General features: G+C 39.8%; 1 protein-coding gene across 8 annotated transcripts in view; it reads left to right on the top strand.

Annotated features, from left to right (window-relative positions):
- Positions 1-14,492, top strand: part of ACVR1 (activin A receptor type 1) — a 141,009-nt gene extending 126,517 nt beyond the window's left edge. For 6 of the 8 annotated variants that reach the window (XM_021923637.2, XM_009182268.3, XM_021923636.2 and 3 more), the window contains 2 exons: positions 12,356-12,486; positions 13,273-14,492. In XM_021923637.2, the coding sequence (XP_021779329.1) occupies positions 12,356-12,486; positions 13,273-13,407 (266 nt within the window). In that variant the 3' untranslated portion in view covers positions 13,408-14,492. The remainder of the gene's footprint in view (positions 1-12,355; positions 12,487-13,272) is intronic. The other 2 variants (XM_003907501.4, XM_021923635.2) reach the window with 1 other exon arrangement.
- The last annotated feature ends 1,102 nt before the right edge of the window (positions 14,493-15,594 follow it).

Here is a 15,594-nt window from a genome sequence, read left to right as displayed (position 1 = left end):
CCGTCTGAGTGGGAGCTGCAATTTAGTCATGCCTCCTATCTGCCATCTTTTCCTCAACCTCTTTGATTTTTTTTAATGATACCTATTTCTTTGTTGAGTTTGCCACAGATTGTGAATTGTTTTTCCAATTTCTTTGTGTATTTTTAGCATGTGTTCTCTGATATCTCACTGAGCTTCTTTAATATTGTTTTGAATTTTTTTCAGGCATTTTGCCTAGTTTTTCTTCATTGGAATCTGTTGCTAGAGACTTATTGCGTTCCTTTACTGTGTCATATTTCCTTATTTTTTTCATGTTCTTTGTGTCTACATTGATATCAGCACATCTAGTGTAACCTTTGTTTCTCCCAATTTTATGGTTTGGTTTTTGTAGGCAAAGACTATTTCCTATATTGGGTTGGTAGGGTGCTTTGATTCTGGGTAGGTTCACTAGTGTAGTATCCGTATGATTACTTCAACTGTTATTGGCTCCAGTAGTGTCTGTGAGTCTTTTTTAGTTTAGGCTGAGATTAATGGAGGCTGTGGTGAGGCTTTTCTTGGGATGGGGATGCCAGGAAGACTGGTCCTTGGGACAAGTGGTTGTGGCAGCAAGCCAGGCATGCTGGTCCTTTGCTTCTCGGTGGCATATATGAGCACCAATGGAATCAAGTCCAATGGACTAATCCTTGTGTCTCCAGGCATCTTGCTTAGGGCCCAGCAGAGGCAGCAGTGGGTTAGGTAGACAGGCCGGTCATCAGGCTTCTGGGTGGCTTGTGTGGCATTGATGATGGCAGTAGTGGAATGGGCCAGCCATTGGGCCTCCAGGCAGCAAGCTTGGGTACCAGCCAACTGGGAAGGCCGGTCGCCAGGTCCCCAGGAGGCATGCGCAGGCTCCAGTGGTGACCAGCAGGGCAGGTCACTCCCTAGGCTGTCAGATGATGTGTGTGCGGGTGCTGGCTCATCCTCAATCCCCCAGAAGGTATACACACACACTGGTGGTGGCAGGGGGCTGAGCAGACAATCCCTAGGCCCCCAGATGATGCATATGGGCCCTGACAGGGGCAGCACTGGGTGGGATGAACCTGTCCTCAGGCCTCCCATTGGTGCACATGGGTGCAGGCTGTGATGGGTGGAGCAAGTTGATCCCTAGACCCTTGGAAGTTGTGCTTAGGCACTGCAAGTGGTGACTCTTGGTGGAGGAAACCTTTCTTCAGACCTCCAGATGGCATGCTTGGGCCCTAGTGGTGAGTGGGGCAGGCCTGTTTTCAGACCCCTCTGATCGTGCCTATAGACATCAGGGATAGTGGGTGGACTGGTTCGTATTTCATTCTTGTCTTCCTCCATCTTCCTATTTTACCTTTCTTCCCACCCTCCTTACTTTTTTGCTCTTCTCACAAGGAAGTTTTAACTTGAGGAGAATGATCAAGTAAATCTAAGGGTGAATTCTGCTATTTTTTAGGTGTTTTTACTTGTTGAGTTTGGATTGTTGAGAAAAGGCTCAATTTTTGCACTCAGAAGTCACTTATTTATAATGAGCAGACTGTACCTACTGAACAAGTCAAATTTAAATGCAGGAAGCCCTGGATAGATGGCCTATGTTGATCTGCTTATAAGTAGTTTTATTAAATGGTGATGCCTTAGCAGTTAAAGAAGCACTTGTCATTTTTAACCTGTGTTCCCTACAGTGCGCTCGCACCCTTGCCTTTCATGTACCCAAATCAGCCACAAATATACTGTTGAACTTTACTTTCAGTACATTGTATTCTGAAAGCACTAAGTATACTCTTTCAAATTGGGCATGCCCCAACTACCCACAAAGTGGTTTTTATAGCAAAATCCCTTGAATTAACTAGATGAACCTCTTCATATCTTCACAACTGAAAATCTTATTTCACAGAGCATGTGTCTGAAACTATTCCAGGAAAACAGAAGAAAATGCCATATATTTAGATTAATGTTCATTTCCAAAAGATGCTTTACATTTTAGCCTTCTGTGACCCATTGGAATCCTGGATTTGAAGAAATAATGCATGAAGTCTCTAATAGCTGTTTTCCATTCCACGTTCCACTGATGTTTTCTTCCAAGGATTGAGGTTTGTGGGACAATCATAGTTTTCGTGAATAGCACAGCCAGAGATGAGGACTTTCTGTGAGGTAGTGGAATTGGGTAATTTATGTAGTTTTAGTGTACAATAATTAAAATTGGCATGCCTTTAGGTGGCTTTTTTTCCTAATAGCAGAGTGGATCTGCTTTGAACAAACTATCTGAGGATATCAAAGTAAGTGTTCAGATTAAACATACATGGATTATAAATTGACGGTTCTTTTTCTTTTTTTTTTTTTATATGAACGTTTTCTTGGTAATTGTTTCTCAACCATTGGGAGCTGCTGCCTTGCAGTTTGTGCCCTTGATGCCCCTTGAGAATTGTTTGCAACAGAGAAATTGTTTTGCAGATTTATAAAGTTCTGAACTTTGCCTGAAATTGCACATCAGCTTCATTTCCTCACCCCCTCCCCAATCATTCTTGAACACCTTCAGACTGAAAATTTTAATTCTGATTAGTTTATCTTAACAAACAATTTAGAGAAGGATTGGTGTCCAAATAAACTGTGTGATGTGGAACTTGCCCCAGATGAAGAGGAAGTTGGCGTTCCATAGCTAGACAGTAGCATTTCCAGCTGTGGGGGTGCCGGAGCTGAGCCAAGCAGGCCTGCTCAGCAGAGACTTGGGATTCAGGCTTTGTAAGAACTCATGTTGCAAACCCGCTCCCTGTGTTGCACGCATAAACCCAAGTGGCTTTTAAAGATCAGCTGTGATTAATAGTAGTCAGTTTGAAGTCAGAGTCATCAGTTTAAAATTTAGCTCAACAAATGGTGGCTTGCTTGGTAGTGCCTGTGTTTAACATTATTTTTGGGGAAGAAAAAAAAAAAAAGGAAGGTAGAGGAAGGGAGAATGTTTTGATTGTTTTCTGATTTATTGATCTCTCCCTTGCATCATCACCAAGACTGTTAACTAGTTCCCAGAATGTTGTGGGTTGAGCTTCTGTGCTGTGATGTGGTTTGATTTTTTTAGAGGGGCGGTAAGGGTATCTCCTGTCTCATTTAAAATTATCTACTGTCCTTTGGCAATGACTAATTTGATATTTTCTCTTTTTGTTCTCTGTTCTCTCTTCTATGAACATTCACGTGTGTACACACACAATGTATACTCCCTCACCCACAAATCAGTTTATCTAAACTTAAACCTGTAAGTATTCGATGCTGCTTGCAAACCTGTTTTTACTACTGTTAATCTTTTAATTATTACTCTCCCAAAACAGAAAAAAATGAGTAGAAAGAGAAATTTTGCCTTCAAATTTCAACATTTACATATTTTTCTACTTCTGTATGCACTCATTTTAAAAATGTAGCTGTAATCATATATAGATATAATTCCATATCATCTTTTTTATTCGTGCTTTTTAAATGTTGCTGAATAGTCTGTTTTTATTTTAAATGGTCACATGACATCTTATTAGCTTAACCATTTCCATATTGTTAGATATCCCGTTTCTACCATTTGGGGCTTATTGTAGACATTTTTGTGCATATGATGATTTCGTTTGGGGAACTGATTCTGAATCTGAAAAGAAGTAGACTTAATAGGTCAAAGAATATGGGTGTTTTTATGGCTTGACACATATTGCCAAGTTGCTTTTCATAACAGCTGTACTAATTTACAATATCCCCCATACCCCAGGGTGTGATGTACCTATTTCATTTTCTTACCAGCTTTAGGAACTGTCATTAAAAGAATATATATTTTTGAAATTATTGCATATAAAATGTATCTCATTTAAATATATGAATATTTTTGGTGAGGAAGGTCATTATAATGATATATCCTTTGAGTTTCTGAATCCATTATAAAAATTGATGACCAGATAGTTCTCCTGGAGTACTGTGATCCTCAAGTGAACCATGAGCATAAAGATATGTTGCATTTTTTATTTTTTATTGGAGTTTTACATTTATTTGCTACTAATAATAAACCTCATGCTGTTTCTTTACAGGAAATGAGAGTTGAGTCCATTTTTGCATCTGAACATTTCTCAATAATGTCCTTTGGAATTTACTTTTGGTGTTTAATTTGACATTGAATTTGGAATTGGTAGGAAAGAAAATGGTTTTCTTCCCTTCCCTGTGTGAATTTTCTATATGAACTTAAGTCAGGGGTTCACTTGGATCAATAGTTTTTAAATTGGAATGTGCGTCACAGTCACCCAGAGTGCTTAAGACACAGATTCCTGGGGCCCAGCCCCAGCATTTCTGATTTAGTAGTTCTAAGGTAAGAAAATGTGATGCCAAGGCTCCCATCCAAATACACACTAGGGTTTTTGAAAAAAGACAGTGTGCCCAGATTGAATAGAGAAACACCAATTTGGTTGGACATGTTAGCGTGATGTGCTTCTGTCTTCCTTGCTGTGGTTCTCCTAGGGCCATTGTACTGCACACAGAAGAAGCCTGTGTGAAGAGTGCCCTCTAGAACTGTGTGGGGTTTGTGCTGGGTCTGTGGGAGGCAGTGAAATGGAATCACTAACATTCCAGGGTCTGACGTCATACTCTCTGATCGGTGACTTACATCAGTTTCGTTATTAAAAAATATATATGTATATCTACTTTAAAGGGTTATGGTGATTAAAACAAGATCATATATGTAAAGCATCCTGTGTGTCTGGCATAAGAAAGTGCTTTGGTCTGGTTTCCTTTCCACGGAAAATGGGTGATGAAGGCCACCCAGGAGCTTGCAGATCACAGTGGCCATCTTCTGCCTCTTGTTTTGCTACCTCTCGGCCCTGCTACATTTGTTTCCCCTCTTCACTGCCCACAGGAAGGCTCTGTGGACATACTCTTGTTTCACTATTACTGGCTTTGGTTATTTTATGATGGAATCCAGGGTTAAAATGTGTCAAAAACCACTTGTATCTCATAGAAAAATCCTTGCTGGCCAAGCTGCGCCTCTTATGGGGTGGGGGCTGGGACATACTTGTTAGAATAAGCTTATATTTGGTGCACTTACTTTGAAAAAAGAACCTCTTCTAATGAATCTTTGAGCCAGCCAGGGAGCTGCTTGTGTGCTTCTGCTCCTAAGTGCAATGGGGCTTGTGTATGGAAACCATGACAACTCTTATTTTTGTCAGCAACTCAATATTCAACATGTTTCATGAGGTTAATTACCTACTTTTGTGTGTATTAAGGTTTGCATAAGAGGATGAATCATATTAGGGCCAATTTTTCATATTCATTAATTTCAGTTTTGTTTGTTTGTTTGTTTTTGTTTTGGTTTTAACATTTAGGATGTGACTGGGGGCAGGAATATGGAGTTAGAGTGGGAGGGAAGAATTATTTTCCCCCTGACTTCCTGGAATTTCATATCCCTGATTTAGAGATCCAAAACAGAGGAGAGTGGTCAACTAACCTCATGACAAAATAAATTGAAGGCTGCAAAAGTTTATTGGCTGCTGTTTACTGACTAGTAGTCTCTTTTCCTTGACACACCTCTAAAAGCAGTCTTCCACCAAGACAAATATCTGTATCATAAGCCTTATAACAGCTACAACATTCAGTGAATGATACATTTTTCTGAAGAAGCCTTCCTTCAGAGCTACCAAATGTTTGGAACTCTTGTGGTACTACTCTCTTTCTCGGTTTTGGAGGTATGCAAGCTCTAAGGCTGTCTTGTTCATAGTTTAACTCAGGGAATAGCCATGCAGCGTCTCTAGGCTTTTTGCCCTCTCCTTTGGCAATTTACAGTAATATTGACACATGTTTTTAGTAGGGTCCAACTACACAGTAATCTATAAACCATTTACTTTTGCTACATCGATGAGAATTCCAACAATAGAAATTAATTTTATAATTTTAACAGATTCCTGAGAATGCAGTTAGTTTAGACTTTGAGTAATGTACATGGTTCCATAAGCCCATGAATTACAATGGGCTAGAGGGGCAGGACACAGCTGTCACAGCATGTACTTTACCCAGCATGGGACAAGGCTGTCTTTCCAACTCCTGCTTTCAGGAAGAAGTGCCTGCCATGAGTTACAGGAATGCCTGAGGTACTGATTCTCATAACCCTCTGGCAGTGCGGCAGGGCTGAGGGGCCAGAACTCGGGCTGTCATCCCCTCTGCCAGGAACAACCTCATCCATTTATTCATCAGTCGTATTTTATCTGTGCCATGGGATGAGAAATATCTCGAAGCCCTCTTGTGAGGTCTGTTAGGTGAAGTAACACAAATATTGGATATACCTTTGTGAATCATGTCTCAGCAGGAAGAATGATGCCTTTCTGTGAACTCAGTGTTTCCCAAGATTCATTCATTCATTCATTCCTACTACCCTCATCATTTTTTTCCATATCCAAATGCTACTTTGTACCGTCATTTACAGAATCTTTTCCTTCAAATTGGCTCTTTTTGAAGTTAATTTTGTTTTGAAAGGAAATTATTATCACTGCTGGAAATGGAAAACCAGTATCACATGGCATAAAATGGAAGGTAACTATGAAAATAAATGTGTAACTAATGAAATGAAGAAGTTTAGTCCATGAACTATACCAAATTTTGTCACGTGCCACACCTGAAGGAAACACTGTATTCACTTATAGTCCTCTCAGATGCCAGATATGGGCCATTTTCTTTTTTTCCCTCTCTAAAATAGTGTACTTGTAATGTTCTGTTCTCTGAAGGATTTCAGCACTTCTGTAGGAGTTAATTGTTAAAAATAGCTCTCTGTATGGATATACATGCCAGAGAGTCTGTCCTCATTACCTGGATATCTGATGTGACTACCCAAGTTGGAGGGGATGTCACATAAAATGTAGGGTATGCTATTACCTTTATAAAATGTTAGAAGTTCCAAATTTGGCAAATGCATCTAACCTTGAGAGTTTTGAAAAAGGATTGTGGACATATATAATCAACATTTATTTGTGTATTTAGTATCTGTAATACACTAGATGTGTGTTAGGCTCAAGCACTTGAGCAAAATAACCCCCAGAATATCTGATTAAAAGGTGCTTACATTCTTGTTGAAGAGTCAAATTATTATAAATAAATAGATCAAGCCACTGCGGTTGAGGTATAAAGGAAGGTGACGGAGTATGGGGGTGAGGGCACTGAACTTCATTTAGGCCCCTGCGTTGTGGTAGCAGGATGGAACAGTCTTCTTGGAAGGTGAGAAGCATGAACTGAGTCATCCGTGGACTGAATAAGAACATAGTTGGACAAGCTTGGGAGGATGTGATGCAGGTGGGAATGAGAAATAAAACTTGACCACGGTGACAATTGGTATGTCAGACAAAAGGTAGAGCTGAAGGATCCCATAAAGGTGCCCTATTGATGGAACTACAAGTAATTCTGGTGTGGCTGATGTCCACGTATGTGAAGGACAGTGGTGGGGAATGGACTTTAGTGGGAAAGGAGTGGGCTCCCATGGACAGCACTGATGGAATACACGCAGAGGAGGGGCATGGTGAGCTCCTTTCTCAACTTTCTCCTACAGATCTCACTGAGGGCAGTGGGATAGGGTGGAGGTTGGCAGGGAAGGACCGACATAGAGAAACCTGTGTGTCCCACATGCAGCTGTCAAGTGGAAAGAAAATGGGTGTCTAGTTCAGGACCTCGGGGGCAAGATCTTGAGGAAGGACTTGTTTCTGGACATTTGTGAGGCCACTGGTGTTTCATGCTTTTCGAAGTGCATATCTAGGACATATTTGATCTGCACGTTGGCTTTGTGATGTGTGCTTTAAAGGTATTGGAAAACTAAGGCCTGGCAGCTAAGGGGTTTACTCAGAGCCATATAGCAAACCAATGGGAGGGATATTGGTTGATGAAGATAGGCTTACCCCAGAAAAGAGAAAACTTTCAACTAGACATATGCCCAGGAAAAAACTATTGTATAAATCAGACACCCCTGTCAAAAGTTGTGGGGGAGTAGGTTATGAATAACGTTTTTGATTTCTTTCTCGTGGCCCTTTGAGTCACGCTGGCCGCCTTACATGGGAGGCGAGGCCTGGCTCAGTCTGTTCCGTCCCTGGCCACCATTTAAGAGCGCCTCTTCCCCTGCCTTCCTGTGTCGTTTGTTGTTTGTACTGCTCATTTGGCACTTGAAGTGCTTTGTATTTTTAGTTACTTGCCTGAATTCATGCTGTGCTCTTTGCTGGCTCACGATTTGGCAGTAACTTCTTGGGTGCTGCCTCTAAAGGACTTAGAGTTCACTTTTTTGCCTGGCTACGCTGATGATCACTTTCTGGCAGAAATGAGGCACTGTTGTAAATCAGTTATTTCCTACCTTGACAACATGCATCACCTCACAGCCTGGCCTCACCTCCTGTCTCCTTCTTCTCCCCCGGCTCTCCTGCCACCACATGCACCCATTTCAGCCCCAGAGAACTTCTCTCCATCTCTCCAACATCAGAGGATGCTTTGTCAGTTCTTGTCCTTGCCCCATAGCTTTCCTCTGCCTGGAATGCACCCACTCCGTGGGGGTTTCTCTTCCCTGTCATCTTTTCTGCCTTGCAAACTCTTGATCTTTCTATTCTGCCCATGCCCCACTTCCCTCCTGGAAAGCTTACCCATGCTTCCACGGCACCCAGTTTATATATGGGGACTTGGGATACCATGGAGGTGTTTTCTCCTGTGAGCACTGCCAAGTGCCACTGTCCCTCCCACCCTCTTCTCTGTGATCTTCCCTCTATAGCTAGTCTGTAATTTTTTTTCTTTCACCTTTCTCATTATTCTCATCACCAACACTGCATCTTTTTCTTTTCTTTCTTTTTTTTTGGAGACAGAATCTTTGTCACTAGGCTGGAGTGCAGTGGCATTATCTCTGCTCACTGCAACCTCCGCCTCCCAGGTTCAAGCGATTCTCCTGCCTCAGCCTCCTGAGTAGCCTGGACTACAGACGCATGCCACCACACCCAGCTAATTTTTGTGTTTTTAGTAGAGACGGGGTTTCACCATATTGCCAGGATGGTCTTGATTTCTTGACCTTGTGATCCACCCACCTCGGCCTCCCAAAGTGCTGGAATTACAGGCATGAGCCACTGTTTTTTTTCATTTTTTTTTTTATCCCTCCTGCCAAGCACAGTCTCGGGCACACACAGCTAATCCAAATGATCATTGAGAATTTAGGATCTCAAAGTGAAAGTAGAATGAGAATTTCTAATATAGTTTTATTATAAAACTATATAGTTCTAATATAAAACTATTTTTTTTAATTTATTTATTATTATTATACTTTAAGTTGTAGGGTACATGTGCATAACGTGCAGGTTTGTTACATATGTATACTTGTGCCATGTTGGTCTGCTGCACCCATCAACTCGTCATTTACATCAGGTATAACTCCCAATGCAATCCCTCCCCCCTCCCCCCTCCCCATGATAGGCCCCGGTGTGTGATGTTCCCCTTCCCGAGTCCAAGTGATCTCATTGTTCAGTTCCCACCTATGAGTGAGAACATGCGGTGTTTGGTTTTCTGTTCTTGTGATAGTTTGCTAAGGATGATGGTTTCCAGCTGCATCCATGTCCCTACAAAGGACGCAAACTCATCCTTTTTTATGGCTGCATAGTATTCCATGGTGTATATGTGCCACATTTTCTTAATCCAATCTGTCACTGATGGACATTTGGGTTGATTCCTATAAAACTATTTCTAATATAGTTTTATATCTTTCAAGATATAAAATAAATGGGTGAAAAAATATTTTGAGGTTCTTTTTGACAAGATTTCCATTGTCTAAGGGAAAAAAAAATGAGAGACTTGTCCTGCTTTTCCACTAGATTTTGATTTCCTTGGAAAACAAGAGCATGTCTTATATTTTTATCACTCTCAGCATTTAATACGGCATCCCACCATAGTAGTAATGCACTTTCAACTGATTTATTGCTTTCCTTGATCAGAGGGAGTTCCTAGTGACTGTTCGAGCTTAATCCCAGGTTTATTTTATTTTGGAGAAGCATGGCCAGTGTCAGGTGAAAACAATCAACAGTTGGCCAATGATTGAGGAAAAAGAGGCTTGACTAAGTCCCAGGGATAATCAGTTAAATGGTCTTTTAAAAATACTTGACTCCTTTTATTAAAACATGGGGACATTTAATAAAATTAAAACATGGGAAATGGAAACACAAGAGTAAATTTCAGCTTTGTATAGTGAAATTCATTGTTTGATATCACCAGATCTCATGTTTTAAAAATCCAGCCATGCTTTGTTTTCTTTTGCATTTATAGAAAACTTCAACTTTGTGTTACTGTTCACATTCACATAACCCTTCCTAAGCTCAACAGGTAAATTACTCCAAATAGATGGCTGTTATGCTAGATATTTAAATATTAAGGTAGGCTATTAAATATACTCTCAGAAAAATTGAGAGATGGTGAAGGGCACATGTCTTACTGTTTTCTGTAAATTCTTGTGACCCTAGAAAACATATAAAATATCTCTCTAGGTCCATGTTCAGCTGTATTTTAGATGGTGTCTGTTAGTACTGAAAATAATTAAAAGATATTTGTTTGAATGCTTCCTGGGATTCTTACAGGAGAAGAAGGGCCTCTAAGATGAGGTGTTCCAAGACTTCTGAGAGTAGCAGTTTATACCCAATATGACCTGTTTATGATTTGCCAGGAAGGTTTTAATCCACTGACTGATATGCATTTCAAATGCAGTTACACAAGGTGGGTAAGTTATTTGGAATTAACTAGTTTTTTGTTTTGTTTTTTTTCTTGGGAGACAGAATCTCACTCTGTCACCCAGGCTGGAGTGCAGTGGTGTGACCTTGGCTCATTGCAACATCCACCTCTCAGGTTCAAGCGAATCTTGTGCCTCAGCCTCCTGAGTTAGCTGGAACTACAGGCATGCGCCACTACACCCAGCTAATTTTTGTACTTTTAGTAGAGACAGGGTCTTGCCATGTTGCCCAGGCTTGTCTCGAACCCTGACATCAAGTGGTCCACCCGCCTTGGCCTCCCTAAGTGCTGAGATTACAGGCGTGAACCACCACACCCAGCCTAGATTTTTAAAAAATATAATTTAGACTAGTTTCCATCTCAAATATAAACCTTTATTTAGCCAAATTTGTGAAGTTTTAAAAAGATGTATAGTATTTCTTGAAAAGATGCTCTTTATCATAGCTAATGTTTTGCATAAATGGTTTGTATTTGTATGGAATTTGTAAGAATTCCCACTGTTAGTAATTTCTATGATAAACGAAAAGGGAATTGAAGCTTTTCAGGTGGCTTCTAGGAACTAGAACAACTGAATTACAACTTTCCTCACTGTCTCCTTCTGTCCCCTCCAACAACTTTTTAGGTGTTTAGGAATAGAAGAAAGACCTGGAGGAAGAAAAGAGAGCAGTAAACCAAGTTATTACCTCATTGTTTGAACCCTTTGTTGAGGGAAAAGCAATAATAGATGTCTTGGTTTTATGTCTATGAAGGGGAAGAATCCATTTTCTAATTCCAAATAATGAAGTTAAACATTTTTCTGTTTAAGGAGTTGATATAATTCTGCTGGAAAAGAAAAGGTTTCCAGGCCACTGGAAATCATGCAGGGGCAGAAGCTGAAATTAGCTACTTTTCACATTTGCTTTCGGGCAGAGGAAGAGCTCATTATTTATCCTTCTTTTCCTCTGCCTTCCCACGTGGCTATCCTCTTTACATTTTATTTTATGCCTTCAATGTGATTGTAAATAATAGAACCATCAGTCAGACAGCTGTGCCTGGCAGTTAGCGGGTACTCAGTACATGTAGAATGAATTAATGAGGAAATGAGTATTTCCTATTATATTATTTGCATCCCTCCTAATGGAAGAGATTAATGTATAACAATGTTTTTCTTAACAAAATATTTTTATAACAAAAAAGGGGTATTTTGATGATGGTCTTGGTTTATTACTTCCTAGCTCTGGTTTGTGGACAACTTTTTATTTCTATTTATGGTTTGAAGCCACTAGATTCATGTGCTTTCCCTAGGTGGCTTGGGTGTTTTTGATCACCAAAGGAATTTTTGTTCTGTGTCTCCAGTGCCCTATTGGGCATTACAGGGCTGTTAATACACACTGTGGGAGAATTTTGCTAATAGTTATGATTACATGAGAAGTTTTCACGTATTTCCTTCTAACAATTATCCTTCTTCCAATACCCTGCAGGGTGTATATTTATTGCCTTTTTCTCTGCCTGTTTTAGGACCTACCTTTAGCTTCCAGGACTGCCCTGAGGTATGAGGAAGGTGATTAGTATTTTCTTCTGTCACATTATAACCTGTGACACCCATCAATGAAACCTTGGGGGAACCTGTACTCTCTTGCTAACCCAACACAATTCTTGTCCTTGTGTGCAGGTATAGTGGAGGATTACAAGCCACCATTCTACGACGTGGTTCCCAATGACCCAAGTTTTGAGGATATGAGGAAAGTAGTCTGTGTGGATCAACAAAGGCCAAACATACCCAACAGATGGTTCTCAGACCCAGTAAGAATGCCAGTTTCTCAGTTTTAAAGCTCTTTTCCATTGTTTGCTATTTGTTTCCCTTTGAGTTTCAACTGGTATAGCATCTGAGTGATCTGTCCTGTGTATCTGTTGTTTTCTCTTCCTATTTTATGTAGAAGGGTTTAGATCTAGTAGAGGAAGCTCAGACAAATACTCCCATTCTCGAAGAAGCCATATCTGATAGGGGTTGCTAGTGAATGACAATATTTGTAAGAATTTCTATGAATGAGCAGCTCCAAGAATCGGGAGACTCGTGACTACCGCTACTAGCCCTAAGACTGCAGTTTCATATGTAAACCAAGAGACTTTAAGTGAAGCTTTTAACCTCCTTTCCATCTCTGCATATCTGAAATCCCAAACACAAGCTGCTGAATGCTGAAGATCCTGTATTGCTACTCATAAGTAGTAGTAGATATAAAACAATGAGAAATGACCCTGTTTGGAAATTTCAGGATTATCTCTAAGTTAGTATTGCTGCCTTTAGCACCCATAAAATCATTAAGGGGTCCAATCTGGCCTATGTCGTTTACCTGATAAAGTAAATTGGTAGCATTAAGAGTCCAAAGAACAGAGTTCATGAAACTCTACGAGTAGCCTCTTTATCAGTGGTTAAAGCTTGAATATTTGTTTAAAGAAGATGACAGTAACATAACTCTAATTTCACAAGACCTGCGAGTTCTTCAGAACAGTTGACATGATATCAGCCCAGCTTCCAGGGCCACTGAAAAGCCAGTTTGTCATTGTGGTGTTTGTTCTTTCTCTCCTCAGACATTAACCTCTCTGGCCAAGCTAATGAAAGAATGCTGGTATCAAAATCCATCCGCAAGACTCACAGCACTGCGTATCAAAAAGACTTTGACCAAAATTGATAATTCCCTCGACAAATTGAAAACTGACTGTTGACATTTTCATAGTGTCAAGAAGGAAGATTTGACGTTGTTGTCATTGTCCAGCTGGGACCTAATGCTGGCCTGACTGGTTGCCAGAACAGAATCCATCTGTCTCCCTCCCCAAATGGCTGCTTTGACAAGGCAGACATCGTACCCAGCCATGTGTTGGGGAGACATCAAAACCACCCTAACCTCGCTCGATGACTGTGAACTGGGCATTTCACGAACTGTTCACACTGCAGAGACTAATGTTGGACAGACACTGTTGCAAAGGTAGGGACTGGAGGAACACAGAGAAATCCTAAAAGAGATCTGGGCATTAAGACAGTGGCTTTGCATAGCTTTCACAAGTCTCCTAGACACTCCCCACGGGAAACTCAAGGAGGTGGTGAATTTTTAATCAGCAATATTGCCTGTGCTTCTCTTCTTTATTGCACTAGGAATTCTTTGCATTCCTTACTTGCACTGTTACTCTTAATTTTAAAGACCCAACTTGCCAAAATGTTGGCTGCGTACTCCACTGGTCTGTCTTTGGATAATAGGAATTCAATTTGGCAAAACAAAATGTAATGTCAGACTTTGCTGCATTTTACACATGTGCTGATGTTTACAATGATGCCGAACATTAGGAATTGTTTATACACAACTTTGCAAATTATTTATTACTTGTGCACTTGGTAGTTTTTACAAAACTGCTTTGTGCATATGTTAAAGCTTATTTTTATGTGGTCTTATGATTTTATTACCGAAATGTTTTTAACACTATACTCTAAAATGGACATTTTCTTTTATTATCAGTTAAATTCACATTTTAAGTGCTTCACATTTGTATGTGTGTAGACTGTAACTTTTTTTCCGTTCATATGCAGAACGTATTTAGCCATTACCCACGTGACACCACCGAATATATTACTGATTTAGAAGCAAAGATTTCAGTAGAATTTTAGTCCTGAACGCTACGGGGAAAATGCATTTTCTTCAGAATTATCCATTATGTGCATTTAAACTCTGCCAGAAAAAAATAACTATTTTGTTTTAATCTACTTTTTGTATTTAGTAGTTATTTGTATAAATTAAATAAACTGTTTTCAAGTCAAACAGTGAAATTGTTTTTCAAAATATAAAAAAGATCTGTGTAACATTACGCATTTTATTATGGGAGCAATAGAAGCACAAAACTAATTTGTAAATTGAATTTGCTTTTTAAATCTACTCATGCACTTACGTAAGACATCATAAGGATGTCTTACAGCTTGAATTTGGTAAAAGAAAATTTGTTTCTTCCGTTGGCTGTGATTCTTTGGTTTTTTCTTTTTCAGTCAGTTTCTCCAGCTGTAAGGTGAGGGTAACAGATACCTCTGACCTGCCTTTCTTGCAGGGGGGTGTAGTGAGTGTAAACGGGAAGGAGGATGTTAAAGCATTTTGTTAGTGAAGGGTTCCATGTAAAGTGGTCTTATGCATCTCCTCTTACTGCTTGGAGAGTCCATTCTTGATTTTTTCACTTCTTGTACACAAGATTAAAAAGGTAGAGTTAACAGTAGCCCAATAAGAGAAGAGGTGTGAACATGCTGGAATGTCTTCCAGAGGTAAGTTAATAACTTCATTACGATGCATGCATTTACTTGGAAGGTATATATTAGAATCACTTTTTTTTAAATTAAAAATTAAAATTTTGATTTGTGTTACAGATAACATAAATTTTACTAATTTTAAAGTGTACGTTAACTACATTCACCTTGTGCTACTATCACCATCATCCATCCACAGAACTCACGTGAAACTGAAACTATATCTGTCAAACAATAACTCCCCATTCCTCCCTCCTTGGTCCCTGGCAACCATTATTCTACTCTGTGTCTCTGAGAGTTTGATTACTCTAAGCACCTCATGGAATCATGTAGTATTTGTCCTTTTGTGAGACTGGTTTATTTTACTTCACATTATATCTTCAAGGTTCATTCGCGTTGTAGCATGTGTTTGAATTTCCTTCCTTTTTCAGGCTGAATAATACTCCACATTTGTATATAGAAACTGCTTATCCATCCATCCACTGAGGGACACTTGAGTTGCTTCCATCTTTTGGCTTTTGTGAATAATGCTGCCATGAACATGAGTGTGCAAATGTCTCTTTGAGTTCTTGCTTTCTACTCTTTTGGGTATATGCCCAGAAGCGGAATGGTGTTACCTTTAACGGTTATTA

This window comes from Papio anubis, chromosome 10 (genome assembly GCF_008728515.1).
Source record: "Papio anubis isolate 15944 chromosome 10, Panubis1.0, whole genome shotgun sequence".
Lineage (NCBI taxonomy): Eukaryota > Metazoa > Chordata > Mammalia > Primates > Cercopithecidae > Papio > Papio anubis.
Note: the sequence above shows the minus strand (reverse complement) of the source record. Positions and strands in the feature narration are given on the sequence as shown.